Here is a 17,302-nt window from a genome sequence, read left to right as displayed (position 1 = left end):
ATAAAGTCACGCCTTCAAGATCATCAAAAAAGAGAAAATAAAAATTCAGAGTCTAAGTGTACGACAAGTGAGCTGACTGGAAAAACTCGTGACAATGGGTACAGACCAGAAGAACATACTCAATCACAAGTGGGAGCATTGCACAAAATCAATCAGCCACATGTGTGTAAGAATATGTTGACTCATGAAAGGAGAAAACAATGAAAAAATATTAGGGCCTATGCTTATGATGTGGGGACTTACCCATGAATCCAAACCACACTGGGTACACACCAGCAGAAATGTTTCGACATGACAAAATGAATAAAGTTCATAGTCATTTATCAGTAATTTCAATCATATGTAAAGAATAATTATAGGAAACATCTAGCATCAATCAATAGTTGCACACACTTTTTGAGTACACACACACACACACACACACACACACACACACACACACACACACACACACACGAGAGAGAGAGAGAGAGAGAGAGAGAGAGAGAGAGAGAGAGAGAGAGTCGCGATGACCAGGGATACCCAAAACAGAGTTAAACATGAGTTTGCATAGCATGAGGACCAAAATCGGTGTGTGAAATCAGAAATTACATCTTGTTCTACAGTTCCATAATTTATGATCACAAAGGCAAATGTCTCCCACACTATTTGCTAATTGTTCACACAAACTAACTTATGTACATAGAAACCCGGAAGATTCATTTACAATTGATAAAAAAAAATAATACATTCTGAGTGTTGAGTTAAGAAAATTCATTGAAATGTATGACTGCTAACCTAACGGTGCCTAATTTTATCAGATTCTGATCCTTATTTACAACATGGTTCATAGAACACACTCCTGAACTTTTTAACTTTTCACATTTCTGTGTTGAACATAACAAATCATCAGTCATAGAACATCAACTGTCCACAGCATTATACCCAAGTCAAATAAGATTTAAAGTTACATAATATATTGGGAACTTAAACCCCCACTTGAAAAAAAAAAAAAAAAAAAACATTCATTTATGTGGACTAACACTATCCATAGCAGTGACCACCTTTCTAAACAAATAGTTCAATGAATTCTTCGTATAGGATAATTTCTTAGCTAACAATTTACAGATTTCACTCATAAAATTGATACAGCTGACAGACACTTGAGTACATTATACAGCATCTATGATCTCTTGAAAGTCGACTGGACCAACAATGGTGCAGCCATACAGGAGTGTGGGAGTGGATCCACATACATCTTTCAGTTTTCTCACTAGATTTCTCATCACACACTCCAACGAATAAGTAACTTCCCATCTAGCTTTCTCACCGAATCCTGAAACATTGTTTTGTGTACTAAGTACGCTGTTCAATACCTCCCTCACATCCAACGGCATATGTTTTGCCTATCTATATTGAAAAAATAAGTATACATTGTTCACTTCAGAATGGATTAAACGTCTTCACATATGAAACTTTAAGATGCTATTCCTAATATTTACAGTACATGTGAATAAAATGAGTCTTCACTGAATTTACCACTACACTCAAAAGAGTTCATGACAATTGAATTTGAAAATTCCTGCCAGATTAAAACTGCGTGCCAGACCTTTGCCTTTCGTGGGCAAGTGTTCTACCATCTGAGCTACCCACGCATGACTCACACCCCGTCCTCACAGCTTCACATCTGCCAGCACCTCGTCTCCTACTTTCCGAACTTCACAGAAGCTCCCCTGTGAACTTTGCAGAACTAGCGCTCCTGGTAGAGCACTTGCCCACAAAAGGCATAGGGTCCGAGTTCGGGTCTCGGTCTGGCACGCAGTTTTAATCTGCTGGGAAGTTTCATATTACTGCACACTCTTCTGCAGAGTGGAAGTCTCATTCTGGACAATTTAATTTATTTATTCTCTGCAGAGTACACAGGAATAATAATAATATTAAACACTAATGGCGTTCTAAGATAAAGAAATTTATTACTTGATATTTAATGGCATTGTTCCGTTTGAAAATTGTAAAAGGATCTACCCATTTAGTCACATGGCATATATGTATCAAATTCTGAAGCACAAGTCTATTACAAAACATAATTATGTAGTTGTATGAAATTGCAAACGTAGTGTATATTTTCTTCCAGACTAGGGATCACTATGCATCCATATTCAAAGGTCTTCGTCTTCTATAGTAAAAGTTAACAGTACGTGAGATTTTACTGATTTGCTTTGCTTACCTGTAGCTCCTCTTATCTTTACACCTACAATGTGCATTTCCACTATACTTACTATACATGATCATGTCCCTAAATTGTTCAGATGTACAAGTCTGGCTACCTGTATCAATCAATCAGTTACCTTCCCACTGATAATTTTAATGTAAGGACACCCAAAATCTGAATCATCCTCTCTGTTAACAGACACTTCATTTAAAAGATCACTTTCAACTTCATCAAATGCTGTATCTACACTGTCTTCAAGAGGTTTTATCAACTTTACAGATGTCATAACACTACTTTGATTACTCATGTTGTCAGGTAAAGATTGAACACAATGAATAGATTCCATGGCACAACTAACAGCACATGTCACAGAAGTAACACAAAACACAATACTGTCAAAATCATATTTCCTGCTTAGATCCTCTTTCACTTCATTCTGCCAATTGGGATACAAATTCTGACTAACCACAGCTAACGTACCACAGGATGCACGTTTATCTATGTTGTTATCAATCTGGTCCCAAAAAAACTTAAAAAAGTTTTCGCCTTCGTTCTCCAGGCTCACAGATATCTCACCTTTACTGTTTTGATCATTACTCTGAATGACATTAATGAAAAACTGTTTTAACTGCACTGGTATTCCATGACCCTCACTTACATCACATTCATCACTTACCTTACCTGTAATGTCAACATCATTCACAAATAACTCTGAAACTTCATCATTCTTGAACTCCACAGAAAACCAATATTCATCATCATCATATTCCTCCAAAATTATTTCAACAACGGTGTCACTGACAATACAAGTCTCATCTCCATCAAAGTCACTTACTTCACCTACATTCATTTATGTTAAGTCACCAGTGTCAGACTTACCAGCCTCTCTTACTTCAAAGCCCTCATTCACATCTACATAAAAAATACCAACTAGTTCAGATCCAATACAGTCATCAGCTGATATACATACATCAATAACACTGTTTCCTGTGCAAGAGAAGAAATCATTAGTACATGGCTACATCAAAATTCTCACTACTCTCACATTCTGTTTGTGATTAGCACTTACATTGCCATAATTAAACACAGTATCCCAAAACTTTTGATCAAAACGTGGGTAATTTCCAAGAATGATTGCCTATCAAAGTGGCGGGGTCCAAACGATACATATCGAACGTGCGATCGTAAATCGATCAAGCGACTCTGGTGACGGGCATTATGAGTATGTTTATGGTGGTCGCTACAGCAACAACAAAAGAAGAGCGTTACAAAAATACTTGTAATTGCAAAGGAGATGACCTACCTTACTCGTCGTTGGTGTTGGAATCATGTGAAATTCCGTTACGGTGGTCTGGATGGATAATTTGGAAGAGTCGAACCATGTATTCTTCCTGATACTCGTTCGTTTTTCCGCACTGTCCACAGTGAAGTTGTAAACGCTTTCAGCATCGAAACTGTTCCTATGAAGTTTTACACACTTCGCACCACCATAGTGTACACAGTCCCTTCTTTCCTCATCCAGAAGTACTCCATATTTGCGACAAAGAGTTGATCAATTTTCTACGTTGGATAAACATGGAATTAGATTTTTCCATGTGAGAGAATGCGCCGAAGAAACGTCAGAGCACCAGACATCCCACTCACTAACCACATAAATCGTCTGGGATTCCCTAGCAATTCACAAATAATTCGCGGAGCCATGTAATTTAGAGCAACTAAGGGAACGATGGGAAACAGATAAAAATGACGATCACAAATAACTGATCACAATGCCCGCCACCAGAGTCGCATGATCGATTTACGATTGCATGTTCAGTATGTATCATTTGGACCCCGCCACTTCGATAGGCAATCATTCTTGGAAAGTCACTTACTTCACCTACATTCATTTACGTTAAGCCACCAGTCTCAGACTTACCAGTCTCACTTACTTCAAAGCCCTAATTCACATCTACATAAAAAATACCACCTAGTTTAGATCCAATACAGTCATCACCTGATTTACATACATAAATAACACTGTTTTCTGTGCAAGAGAGGAAATCATGGCTACATCAAAATTCTCACCACTCTCACATTCTGTTCGTGATTAGCACTTACATTGCCATAATTATACACAGTATCCCAAAACGTTTGATCAAAACATGAATGAGAAATCTGATATTCCTTCTGTTCAGTTTCAGATACATGTGACATATCATTAACACTGTTGTTGTTGTCTAATTGCAAGTGTAACTTGGGCCTGTGCTTGTTATGTTTCCTTGCCCAAAAATGTGGACCTTCATTGAGGCAAACTGCCATTTCCTGAGTATTTACTTCTATGATCATTTCTTCTATTTAAGTGCCCATTGTTATCCCCATTTATCCTACCCTACTGGTGTTCTGTATTTCTCTCTTTCTACTGACACTTTGATTCTTACAGAAGTTACCATTATCTCTGTTTCTGTGGTTACTCCTGTGTGATTTCTGTAATTTCAATTACCGTATTTACTCGAATCTAAGCCACACCAGAAAAATGAGGCTTGAAATCAAGGAAAAACAATTCCTGAATCTAAGCCGCTCCTGAAATTTGAGACTCGAAATTCAAGGTGAGAGAAAAGTTTTAGACTGCCCCTCCAAATCGAAACAAAGTTGGTCCATTGTAACGCGAAACACAATTGAGGTCGAATGGATGAAGATACAGCTACAGTAGTTTGGTTCGAGTCGTAAGCTTGACAGTTAAGCTTTAGCAAGTAGCCATTGCTGTGTCAGGCGCTCTGTCCGTATTTATACGGGTACCCTTCCTTTTTCGCATGCTTCATCTGGTTTGAATCGATTGATTATTTTGCTTTGATCTGATAAGTGCTGTTCTCTTTGTTATATGGGTTTAGGTCACTCTAAGCTGAAAATGCATTATTCTACTGCGTCATTTATTGTTTATCGCATTCTGATAATAAGTGTTCACGACCTGTCGCCGCTCGTGACATGGCTTGCTTTTGTGCGCGCTACCGCATCTTACAATAAAGAGAGGAATTGTCTCACAAGCGAAACAATGGCAAGAGACTGCTATTTGTTGTTACTTACACTGCTGCTTTCTTTGATAATGATCAGCAAGAACCAAATAATAGACTGTGTATGATAGAAGACGTTCTGAACAAGAGTTTAGTGAAAATTTTTCTCTCTTTGAAAATCTTTGCAGATGCCTCTTTAGTACATTACATTCTGCACATAAATTAGAGTCATCTTATATTTAAAAATCTAGTCAGTTGCCGTGCTTCATTTCTGATTGTATCACTCTTCAGCATAAGAATAATACAAATATAAACATGACATGATATGTATATTCTTCCGCGTTTGCTGTTGTCTCACCCTAGTTTCGTAGTTTATTAGACAGACAGGATTTAAATGAGATAGCAGCAAACACGAAAGAAGACATGGCATAATGTTTACATTCTTCTACCTTTTCTTTTAATTTATTTACTGACGCAGAGGTTTTGGCGCTAGTATTTATCTTTGTGCTTGAAAAGCATACTTGTGTTGCGCTACATGTATTTGATGGCAGAAGATAGTTGTGGCGACACCTACCAACATTTTTCAGATCTTCCGCTTACTTTGCACTCGATTCTAAGCCGCAGGCGGATTTTTGGATCACAAAAACCGGAAAAAAGTGCGGCTTAGATTCGAGTAAATATGGTATTACAGTACATACTTCTTTCTACTGCCCTTTGCAGCCTGTCAACATATCATAAAAATTGTTCAAGATTATCATCAGGTCTGCGTACTAAATGCAACTGCAATCTTTCTGGTAATCTCCTTTTAAGTGCGTCAATCAAGATCATTTCATCAGATGATTTGTCAAGATATGCTAATTTTTTAAGTTAGTTCTTACAAAACTCCTTCAAAGTGTTATCCCTGTTCTTATAATTAGGACCATTCAAAAATTCACTTTTGATTCTTCCCCATTCGGCTTCCTACCAAAATTTATTTAAAAATTTTTTTTCAAACTCTGATATTTTTCCCATTGACTGAAATTTAAATTTACTCATAACAGAGTTTCGCCTTCAAGAAATCTTTTAACAGATTTAATTTTTTGATTGTCATTCATGCCTGACACAAAACTATATCTGCAGTGGTGCAGAAAATCCACTGGCTGTAAATTATGTGATGGAAAACTTTTGCATGTTGGATCATGCAGTACCATTGTTTGCACACAGATATTTGTGAATGCATATTTCCTGAACTGCTGAAATTTTTTGAACTAAAACAGTTACATTAGTTTGCATATTGCTTTCTGTTTTTAATTTTTTTTTGTTTAAAATGGCGATATTGTGATGTGTTTTATCTGCTACGGCCTTCTGTTCAACTATTATATTGTGTCTCAAACATGCCCTGACTGGGTCCTGCAGCTTTCATTTGTACCTCACTTTTGCTTTTGTCGCTATTCATTTTGTTACAAGTTTACATGCCAACTAGCTCTGCAGATGACGAAGAAATTGATGAAACGTATGATGAGATAAAAGTAATTATTCAGATAGTGAAGGGAGACGAAAATTTAATAGTCATGGGTGACTGGAATTTGATAGTAGGAAAAGGGAGAGAAGGAAATGTAGTAGGTGAATATGGATTGGGGGGAAGAAATGAAAAAGGAAGCTGCCTGGTAGAATTTTGCACAGTGCAAAACTTAATCATAGCTAGCACTTGGTTCAAGAATCATGAAAGAAGGTTTTATACATGGAAGAAGCCTGGAGATACTAGAAGGTATCATATAGATTATATAATGGTAAGACAGAGATTTAGGAACCATGTTTTAAATTGTAAGACATTTCCAGGGGCGGATGTGGACTCTGACCACAATCTATTGGTTATGAACTGTAGATTAAAACTGAAGAAACTGCAAAAAGGTGGGAATTTAAGGAGATGGGATGTTGATAAACTGAAAGAACGAGAGGTTGTACAGAGTTTCAGGGAGAACATAAGGGAACAATTGACAGGAATGGGGGAAAGAAATACAGTAGACGATGAATGGGTAGCTTTGAGGGAAAAGTAGTGAAGGCAGCAGAGGATCAAGTAGGTAAAAAGACGAGGGCTATTAGAAATCCTTGGGTAACAGAGGAAATATTGAGTTTAATTGATGAAAGGAGAAAGTATAAAAATGCAGTAAATGAAGCAGGCAAAAAGGAATACAAACGTCTCAAAAATGAGATCAACAGGAAGTGCAAAATGGCTAAGCAGGCATGGCTAGAGTACAAATGTAAGGATGTAGAGGCGCATATCACTAGGGGTAAGATAGATACAGCCTGCAGGGAAATTAAAGAGACCTTTGGAGAAAAGCGAACCACTTGAATGAATATCAAGAGCACAGATGGGAACCCAGTTCTAAGCAAAGAAGGGAAAGCAGAAAGGTGGTAGGAGTATATAGAGGGTCTATACATGGACGATGCACTTGAGGACAATATTATTGAAATGGAAGAGGATGTAGATGAAGATGAAATGGGAGATATGATACTGCATGAAGAGTTTGACAGAGCACTGAAAGTTCCGAGTCGAAACAAAGCCCTGGGAGTAGACAACATTCCATTAGAACTACTGACAGCCTTGGGAGAGCCAGTCCTCACAAAACTCTACAATCTGGTGAGCAAGATGTATGAGACAGGCAAAATACCCTCAGACTTCAAGAAGAATATAATAATTCCAATCCCAAAGATAGCAGGTGTAAAGAGATGTGAAATTTACCCAACTATCAGTTTAATAAGTCACGGCTGCAAAATAATAACCCAAATTCTTTACAGACGAGTGGAAAAACTAGTAGAAGCAGACCTCGGGGAAGATCAGTTTGGATTCCGTAGAAATATTGGAACACGTGAGGCAATACTGACGGTATGACTTATCTTAGAAGATAGGTTAAGGAACGGCAAACCTACGTTTCTAGCATTTGTAGACTTAGAGAGAGCTTTTGACAATGTTGACTGGAATACTCTTTTTCAAATTCTGAAGGTGGCAGCAGTAAAATACAGGGAGCGAAAGGATATTTACAATTTGTACAGAAACCAGGTTATGGATCGAGGGGCATGATAGAGAAGCAGTGATTGGGAAGGGAGTGAGACAGGGTTGTAGCCTCTCCCCGACGTTATTCAATCTGCAAGCAGTAAGAAAAATCTGGAGTAGGTATTAAAATCCATGGAGAAGAAATAAAAACTTTGAGGTTCGCAGATGACATTGTAATTCTGTCAGAGACAGCAAAGGACCTGGAAGAGCAGCTGAATGGAATGGACAGTATCTTGAAAGGAGGATATAAGATGAACATCAACAAAAGCAAATAATGGAATGTAGTCGAATTAAGTCAGGTGATGCTGAGGGAATTAGATTAGGAAATGAGACACTTAAAGTAGTAAATGAGTTTTGCTATTTGGGGAGCAAAATAACTGAGGATGGTCGAAGTAGAGAGGATATAAAATGTAGAGTGGCAATTGCAAGGAAAGCATTTCTGAAGTAGAGAAATTTGTTAACATCGAGTATTGATTTAAGTGTCAGGAAGTCGTTTCTGAAAGTATTTGTATGGTGTATAGCCATGTATGGAAGTGAAACATGCACGATAAATAGTTTGGACAAGAAGAGAATAGAAGGTTTCAAAATGTGGTGCTACAGAAGAATGCTGAAGATTAGATGGGTAGATCACATAACTAATGAGGAGGTATTGAACAGAATTGGGGAGAAGAGGAGTTTGTGGCACAACTTGACTAGAAGAAGGGATTGTTTAGTATTGGAGGGCATCATGGAGGGTAAAAATTGTAGAGGGAGACCAAGAGATGAATACACCAAGCAGATTCAGAAGGATGTAAGTTGCAGTAGGTACTGGGAGATGAAGAAGCTTGCACAGGATAGAGTAGCATGGGGAGCTGCATCAAACCAGTCTCAGGACTCAAGAACACAACAACAACAACATCATGAGTCCTCAAACAAATTAAGTTCACAAATAGTTTGTACTTATCTTTCCTTTTTGATGTCTTTAGATGTAGTTGTAAAGTCCTCGTCACTTTCTTTCGAACTGGTCCGTCATTGCTGGCCAGGGTGGCCAAGCGGTTGTAGGCGCTACAGTCTGGAACCATGCGACCGCTATGGTCGCAGGTTCGAATCCTGCCTCAGGCATGGATGTGTGTGATGTCCTTAGGTTAGTTAGGTTTAAGTAGTTCTAAGTTCTAGGGGACTGATGACCTCAGAAGTTAAGTCCCATAGGGCTCAGAGCCATTTCGTCCGTCATTATTGGTAGTACATTGTCACTGTTGTCATGATTTGCTTTGTTGGGCAGCCTTCAGATTTTTGCTCCATGTGATCAAAAATTTGTTCGTGCATAAATTTCAAAAATTAACAAGATAAAGCACTTCCTGCAACAGACAAAACTTCATTATTACTCAATTAGTCCCCGATGAGCCTCCACTTGTAATTTCCCCCCTCCTTCCTAACGCAATAAGTAAAGTCTTTTCTGAAGATTCAGAGGAGTAAGATTAGAATAAACTTTTTAATTTATTTATCTTTTCTTGTAGAATTGGATCCAGTTCTTCTTGTCTAGGCATCTGATTCTTGAAGCTGAAATTCTCACATTTTAGGCCCTCATGGTTGAATTCATCTAAATAATTTTGAAGATTGTTGTTGCAGAATTTTTGTTTTTACATTAATTTATTTTGTCACATTTTAGCATATCTCACAATCTTTTGAAATTTTCATGTTAACAAAGCCAAAATTATATTGTTCACCCAAAACACAAAAATACATCCAATCACATCTGAGGCATGCTTCACTCTGCTGTAATAACAATATTCCAAACAGTTTACAATATTTCTTGACAACTGAATTTGTATTAGTTTCAAATATTATTTCATAAATGAATTCATAAATAATCATAATAAACAGTACTAGATTGTGCAATTATTAATATATGTGTTAAGTGTGCCAAATAATTCATAATTTCAAATGTTTCTAAAAAAAAATAATTCTAACTGTACATTCAGAACTAGTATCTATCATTTATAACATCCAAAATAATAATTCCTGGTCATAAATTTTAGCTTGAAATATAATGTATTATGTATAAAATTATATGAAATTTTTCAGAAAAAAAAACAGCTGAGATAATATTGACCTGTCCAACATTTGAAAAATATTACTGGTATCAACTACTACTCTTGAGGAAAAGTAAAGCTGGGGGAGGGTGTCCCAATACAAGCAGTGTGTAGTTAGCACATCAGATATTGCATGAACATGTAGATGGAATGATGGTGGTTCCTCCATTCTCTATTTTCACCTGTAACAACAGATGGGCTTGTGAAAGGAAAAACTGATATGTTCATGGAGGCCTTGTAACAATCAGCATTAAATTCAACACTGCTGCTATAATTTTTTTTATTAAATATGTGGGTGACCCATTCATCATTTGGGCCTATGAGGAAGTGGCAAGTTTCTTTGGTACCCCAACAGTTGACATAAAAATGTACACCTACTGGAGACAGAAAATAATGGCACAGTTCTTTTTCTGAATGTCTAAGTGTTTAGAACCCCAAGAGGCAACCTAGTACATTAAGTCTTCTGGAAGCCAAAACAATCATTCAGATGCCTATGTGGACTGGTAGTGTAAGCTCACAGGGTAATTGACGTTGATAACCTCAGTTGTGGGCAAAATGAGCTCCTGCCACATTTCCTGCCAAAATTTATGAGATGCATTGAAAACAAAGTATGTAAGAATAGAAAAATGCTTTATCTCAGAAATAATAAAATGATATTTCATAATGGCACCAAGACTGCAATCTTTTGGGGTTCACAAGTAATTTCGTAGACGTTTCCACACTGCAGACACATATAATGTAAGATATGAGTGTGATGACATTTATATTGAGCAACTGGTTACCAGTAAGCACATGTGTATTGAAGCATGAGCACTACACACTCCTGCAGAAACGCAGGAAATCAGCATTAGCCAAACTTCACTCAGACCTTGATTGGCGGAGAAAACCAAGGCTCGTATGGTTGCTAGGAACTCATGGGTGTAACAGCAGCAAAATAAATTGGGCTAGTGGTAAAGTGTGTTTACCAGACAGGTGTTCCACAATTCCTGAGGGTATTGAAATGAACAAGTGTTCAGAAGTAAAACATCATGTGACAACACTGTGTTCATACAGGCCAACTCTGTCTCTGGGTGCAAGGTGGCAATTCAGAGTTTCCTGCCATCATTTGTTAGACAAATACAAGAAAATTGGGTCAAAATCAGCTTTTGTATTGTAGCTCTGTTTATTCTTATAAAATGCTGCGAACTTATGCCTAAAATAAAGTGGAAGCTTTCTTTGTTAAAAAACCAAAGGATATAAAAGCTGTTTAATTGCAGTGCAATTGCAAAGATGAATGATACAATATCAGCTAGGCCAGTATTGAAAAGTAACTAAAATTGATTAAATTCAACTACACCTTATAGTGTGATGATGCTCATGTATTTGCTTGTATGTTTACAGTAATTTTAACAGCAATGTACAGTAGATTAATTAACGTGAGGACATGTCGCACTTATTTTTAAAAGAAGGCTGGAAGAAGAAGAAGTAATAGTAGAAAAATTTACCACAGAAAGCTGATGTGTTTTATTTGTTTTTGTAGAATAATTCTAAGATATTACTGAGTTGAAAACTAGTGACCTATCTGCAACCCATGTTGTTTCTGAAAATGCCGGTCATGTGAAACCCAAAAGATTTGCTACTCAAATTATTGTTCGGAGATGGATATAGTTAATCAGATACCTGTGTGGACTGGCAGTCATGTGGGAACACAGTATGTTTGATCCCTCAAGCACAGTATGTTTGGTCCCTCAAGCCTTCCAGTTCTGTATTGCATGGACACTTGCTTCAGAAAATGCTTAGAAAAGCCGAGAAACTGACTCTTGTGATGGGACTGAAGATGGTTTGACAAGCAGATTATGTCTCATGTCCTGGAGAAGGGATCATACACAATCACAGTAGTGATATTTCATCTGATCAAGGGAAGTTTGGTTGAGTTGTCCCTATTCACTTGGTATTAATGAATGAGTGGATAGTTGCAGTCTTGGAGTCATAGATGATGCAGTAATCTATGTGAAATTATTAGCCATTAAACATTTTTCTCTTATCCATTTGGATCAGGACAAGATTTGAGTAAGCCGGCATCTAACTGTTAATAAGTCCCCACTGAGTCAGTAATATCATGCAGATGTTGGAAGTAGCAGTTTTTGGGAATATGGAATGCATCTCTCTAATATTTGTGGAGAGAAGGTTTTGCGTCATAAGCAAGCTATGTATTATCTTTAGAGTTTTCTTAGAAATTATTTGTTCAACCTATACTGGAGTAATTCTTCAGTGAGTGGAATCAATATCAGGTTCGATATAAGGAACCTCATGTGACACCAACAAAAACAGGGTACATTGCCTTAGACTTGTTTGACTTGTAGGAGAATATAAGAGAATTTCTGCAAACACCTTGTAAGTCCCAATGTGAATTTCAGTGCAAAATGAACTAATATTATTACCACTGTATATGTTTCTTTCATAGAGACTGAAGTAGTAATAGTCGTAATTGCACCACCTCCGGCGTATAAACTGTCATTCTGCTACATAGCAAAAAACATTAGTATGTGATGAAATGAAAGTTGTACTCTGCCACACAGACTTGACAGTGTTTTCAGAGTATTGACAGTGAGATGCTATGCAGTAGTGGAGCCGGTGCAGTAAGGTAATAGGGACAGTTATTGACTTTACACATTTGAATGGTTTTGATAAAACTACCTTTGTTTTATGTATGGGAGTCAGTCAGAATCTGTCAGGTTCTGTCATATTTTTCATTCTGTGGATTGGTATGTTGGCACAAATGTTCTGTTTAAAACTCGAATGTGGAACTGACACTTTTTAAATTCATTAATGCATTTGTGGAAATCAGAAATTTGTGTTATTTTTGTGCACTGAGTATTATTATTTTGGTACCATAGGCTACTAAGTAGGAATCAGTGGTGTAATACATAATTATGGGGAGCATTATGCTTTACTCTTGTTTTATTCACACATTTGAATTTTAAGTCATCATGTAGAGTAAGATACACTATTTAATACTACTACTACTACTAGTAGTAGTAGTAGTAGTAGTAGTAGTTGTTGTTGTTGTTGTTGTTGTTGTTGTTGTTCAGTATTTATCCGAGAACTTGTATTCATTTACATGCAGTTTATGACTCACGACTACAGTCATCAGTCAACAAAAGAAGATCCACGGATGATGGCATTCTTTGACTCACTTGTGCAACGTGAAATTGAAGGATGGATCTCTGATGACATTCACAGTTCTGATGTCTCTACTACTGCCTATGCAGTTGCATCCTCTCAATCTGATTCTGAATCTGCATTTACAGGTATGAAATAAGTTTCTTATGTAATTATATTCACCACTATATATAATTTGTGTTTGTTGCCAAGAAAAAGGCTTATGTAACCAGTCAAGAATGGAAAAAAGTTTGAAATGAAATTATGCGTCATGTTGCTGAGTAATACTTACCTCAGAAGCAGAGAGGGAGACATTTGTTTCACTTGGAATCTGAGAGAACAGGAGTACCACATTTTGCTGAGCTTTTGTAGGGTGGCTTTGGAGCAAGGGAAGAAAGTCATTTGGTTGGATAAATCTTGTTTCACTCAGTTTCCAACTTCTGGCCCTATTCACATCCCAAGAATTAAACATGCAGGGATTCAGTGATGGTTTGGGCAGCGATGACATGGTATTCCATAGGGCCCATGGTTACTCTGCAAAGCTGCATTACCATCAAGGACTATGTGGCCATTTTGGCTAGTTAGATCCGTTTCATTGTACAATGTTTATTCCCCCATGATGCTGCTGTGCTCCATGATAACAGGGACCCTGGACACAGCTCGCATCATCCGGGACTGGTTTTGAAGGCAAGAGGATTAATTGGTAAATCTCCCCTGTTCACTATAGTCACCAAATATCAATATTACTGAGCCTTTGTAATCTACTTTCGAGAGAAAAATGGGGGGTGGAAAATCTATACTGACTACTTTAAATGATGTAGCCGACAGGTGCACATTTGCGTTTCACAGTTCTTTACTTTCACTGTTCACAAGCCCCCAATACACATGGTTAATATGGCCAGTGGACTATTGTTTAACTTTCGATAAGTCTCATTAATGGGTTGCAGGCAAACATCCACATACTGCTGCAATAGTTTACTGTTGAATATTTGTGGGCATTAAAAAGCATAACCGCATAGTTCACAGTTCTTTCAGAATTATCAGGTATGTATGGAACAGACACTGTCATTGTTTCAATACATGGCCTAATTGTGTTACACTTATTTCACAATTAAGTTGTTGCATTGTTGTTGTTCTAACCAACACAGGTTTCTCGTCTGGAACTCGTCTGTGGACTGACTTGTCTCGGGATCAAAAATTGGGCCCTTATGTATCCTCACAATAATAGTCACTGACACTATACATTTTTGATGTTTAATTTACAGAAATTACTATTAAAATGTCACTCATCAAATTAACTGAATACATCAAAATCTACCTTCTTTTTAACTGTTTCTTCTACTACAAGAGTTAGGCCAAATTATTTGTTTAAATCATGAAATTAACAAATATCATTATGCAAACAATACTTTTGACAAAACTGTCAATTACTTTGGAATTAATTAAGGGCTGGCTTTACTAACATTTTTTCGAATAGAGCCAAATAGATCCTTTAAGAATATATTACAGTAGGTGTTCCTCCAAATGTTTATAATTAGTACAGAATTTATATTTATTTATAGGTCTACAATAGAATTTTAAGTTACAAAACCATTACTGATTTCACTCTATAATGAAAGGAACAGTCAAAATAAATCAGGAAATTAATTACATACATAAAAGTAAGCACAAAATTAGATCTGGTGGTGTATTCTGTAAGACTGAGGGCCAACCTTTCTCTTTTATGAAAATGCAGATTATATTCACATATGTGGCTACGAATTTATATTCACATATGTTAATGGTAATTAGTCAGACATTAAAAAAATGAATTTTAAGGAGTCAGATGGCAAAACAAGATGGAAAGTAAAAATATCCCAGCTTGCTCTGTCACATCACCCCTTCATTGGATTGTCCAGATAGATATTGCAAATAACTAACTGGGCAATTCAATGATGACAAGTGCCACCAGAAAGTGGTTTAAAATTATACACACAAAAGAATGTTGTTGTTGTGGTCTTCAGTTCAGAGACTGGTTTGATGCAGCTTTCCATGCTACTCTATCCTATGCAAGCTTCTTCATCTCGAAATACCCACTGAAACACACATCCTTCTGAGTCTGCTTTGTGTATTCATCTTTTGGTCTCCTCCTATGATTTTTACCTTCCACACTGCCCTCCAATACTAAGTTGGTGATCCCTTGATGCCTCAGAACATGTCCTATCAACTGATCACTTCTTCTAGTCAAGTTGTGCCACAAATTTCTGTTCTCCCCAATTCTATTCAATACCTTGTCATTAGTTATGTGATCTACTAATCTAATCTTCAATATTCTTCTGTAGCACAACATTTTGAAAGCTTCTATTCTCTTCTTGTCTACACTATTTACTGTCCATGTTGCATTTACATACAGGGCTACACTCCATACAAATACTTTCAGAAAAGACTTCTTGACACTTCAGTCTACACTCGTTGTTAACAAATGTCTCTTCTTCAGAAATGCTTTCCGTGCCATTGCCAGTCTACATTTTATATCTTCTCTACTTCGACCATAATTAATTATTTTGCACCACAAATACCAAAACTCATCCATTGCTCCAAGTGCCTCATTTCCTTATCTAATTCCCACAGCATCACCTGATATAATTCGACTACATTCCATTATTCTTGTTTTGCTTATGTTGTTGATCATCTTATATCCCTGTCCATTCCGTTCAACTGATCTTCCAGGTCCTTTACTGTATCTGACAGAACTACAATGTTGTTGGCAAACTTCAAAGTTCTTATATTTTCTTCATGGATTTTAATTCCCACTCCAAATTTTTCTTGTGTTTACTGTACTGTTTGCTCAATGTACAGATTGAACAACGTTGGGGATACGCTACAACCCTCACTCCCTCCCAACCATTGCTTCTCTTTCATGCCCCTCAACCCATATAACTGCCATCTGGTTTCTGTACAAATTGTAAATAGCCTTTTGCTCCCTGTATTTGACCCCTGCCACCTTCAGAATTTGAAACAGTGTATTCCAGTCAACATTGTCAAAAGTTTTCTCTAAGTCTACAAATACTAGAAATGTAGGTCTGCTGTTCCTTAATCTATCTTCTAAGATAAGTCATCAGGTCAGTATTGCCTCATGTGTTCCAACATTTCTACGGAATCCAAAATGATCTTCCCTGATCTTCCATTCGTCTGTAAAGAATATGTGTTAATATTTTGCAGACATGACTTTAAACTAATAGTTCAGTAATTTTAACACGTGTCAACACCTGCTTTCTTTGGGATTGGAATTACTATATTCTTCTTGAAGTCTGAAGGTATTTCGCCTGTCTCATACATAGTGCTCAGTAGGTGGAAGAGTTTTGTCATGGCTGACTGCTATCAGTAGCTGTAACGGAATGTTGTCTACCACCAGGGCCTTGTTTCAACTTAGGTTTTCCAGTGCTTTGTCAAATTCTTTACACAGTATCGTATCTCCCTATGTCCTCTTCCATTTCCGTAACATTGCCCCGGAGTACACTGCCCTTGTACAGACCCTCTATATACTCCTTCCACCATTATGCTTTCCCTTCTTTGCTTAGAACTGGTTTTCCATCTGAGCTTTTGATATTCATACAGGTGGTTCTCTTTTCTCCAAAGGTCTCTTTAATTTTCCTGTAGGCAGTATCTATCTTACCCCTAGTGATACATGCCTCTACATCCTTACACTTGTCATCTAGCAATTCCTGCTTAGACATTTTTCACTTCCTGTTGCTCTCATTTTTTGGATGTTTATACTCCTTTTTGCCTGTTTCATTTACTGTATTTTTTTTGTTTTCTCCTTTCATAAATTAAATTCAATATCTCTTCTGCTACCCAAGGATTTCTACTAACCCTCATCCTTTTATGTACTTGT

The 17,302-nt window shown here is 37.1% G+C and overlaps 1 protein-coding gene across 2 annotated transcripts in view; it reads left to right on the top strand.

Moving 5' to 3' along the window:
* The window catches only part of LOC126187876 (DDB1- and CUL4-associated factor 5), a 101,913-nt gene that overhangs the window by 57,613 nt on the left and 26,998 nt on the right, over window positions 1–17,302 (top strand). For both annotated transcript variants that reach the window (XM_049929208.1, XM_049929209.1), the window contains exon 9: window positions 13,394–13,577. In XM_049929208.1, coding sequence (XP_049785165.1) covers window positions 13,394–13,577 — 184 coding nt within the window. The remainder of the gene's footprint in view (window positions 1–13,393; window positions 13,578–17,302) is intronic.

The sequence above is a fragment of the Schistocerca cancellata genome, chromosome 5 (genome assembly GCF_023864275.1).
Source record: "Schistocerca cancellata isolate TAMUIC-IGC-003103 chromosome 5, iqSchCanc2.1, whole genome shotgun sequence".
Classification (NCBI taxonomy): Eukaryota; Metazoa; Arthropoda; class Insecta; order Orthoptera; family Acrididae; genus Schistocerca; species Schistocerca cancellata.
This window is presented reverse-complemented; position numbering and strand designations above follow the sequence as displayed.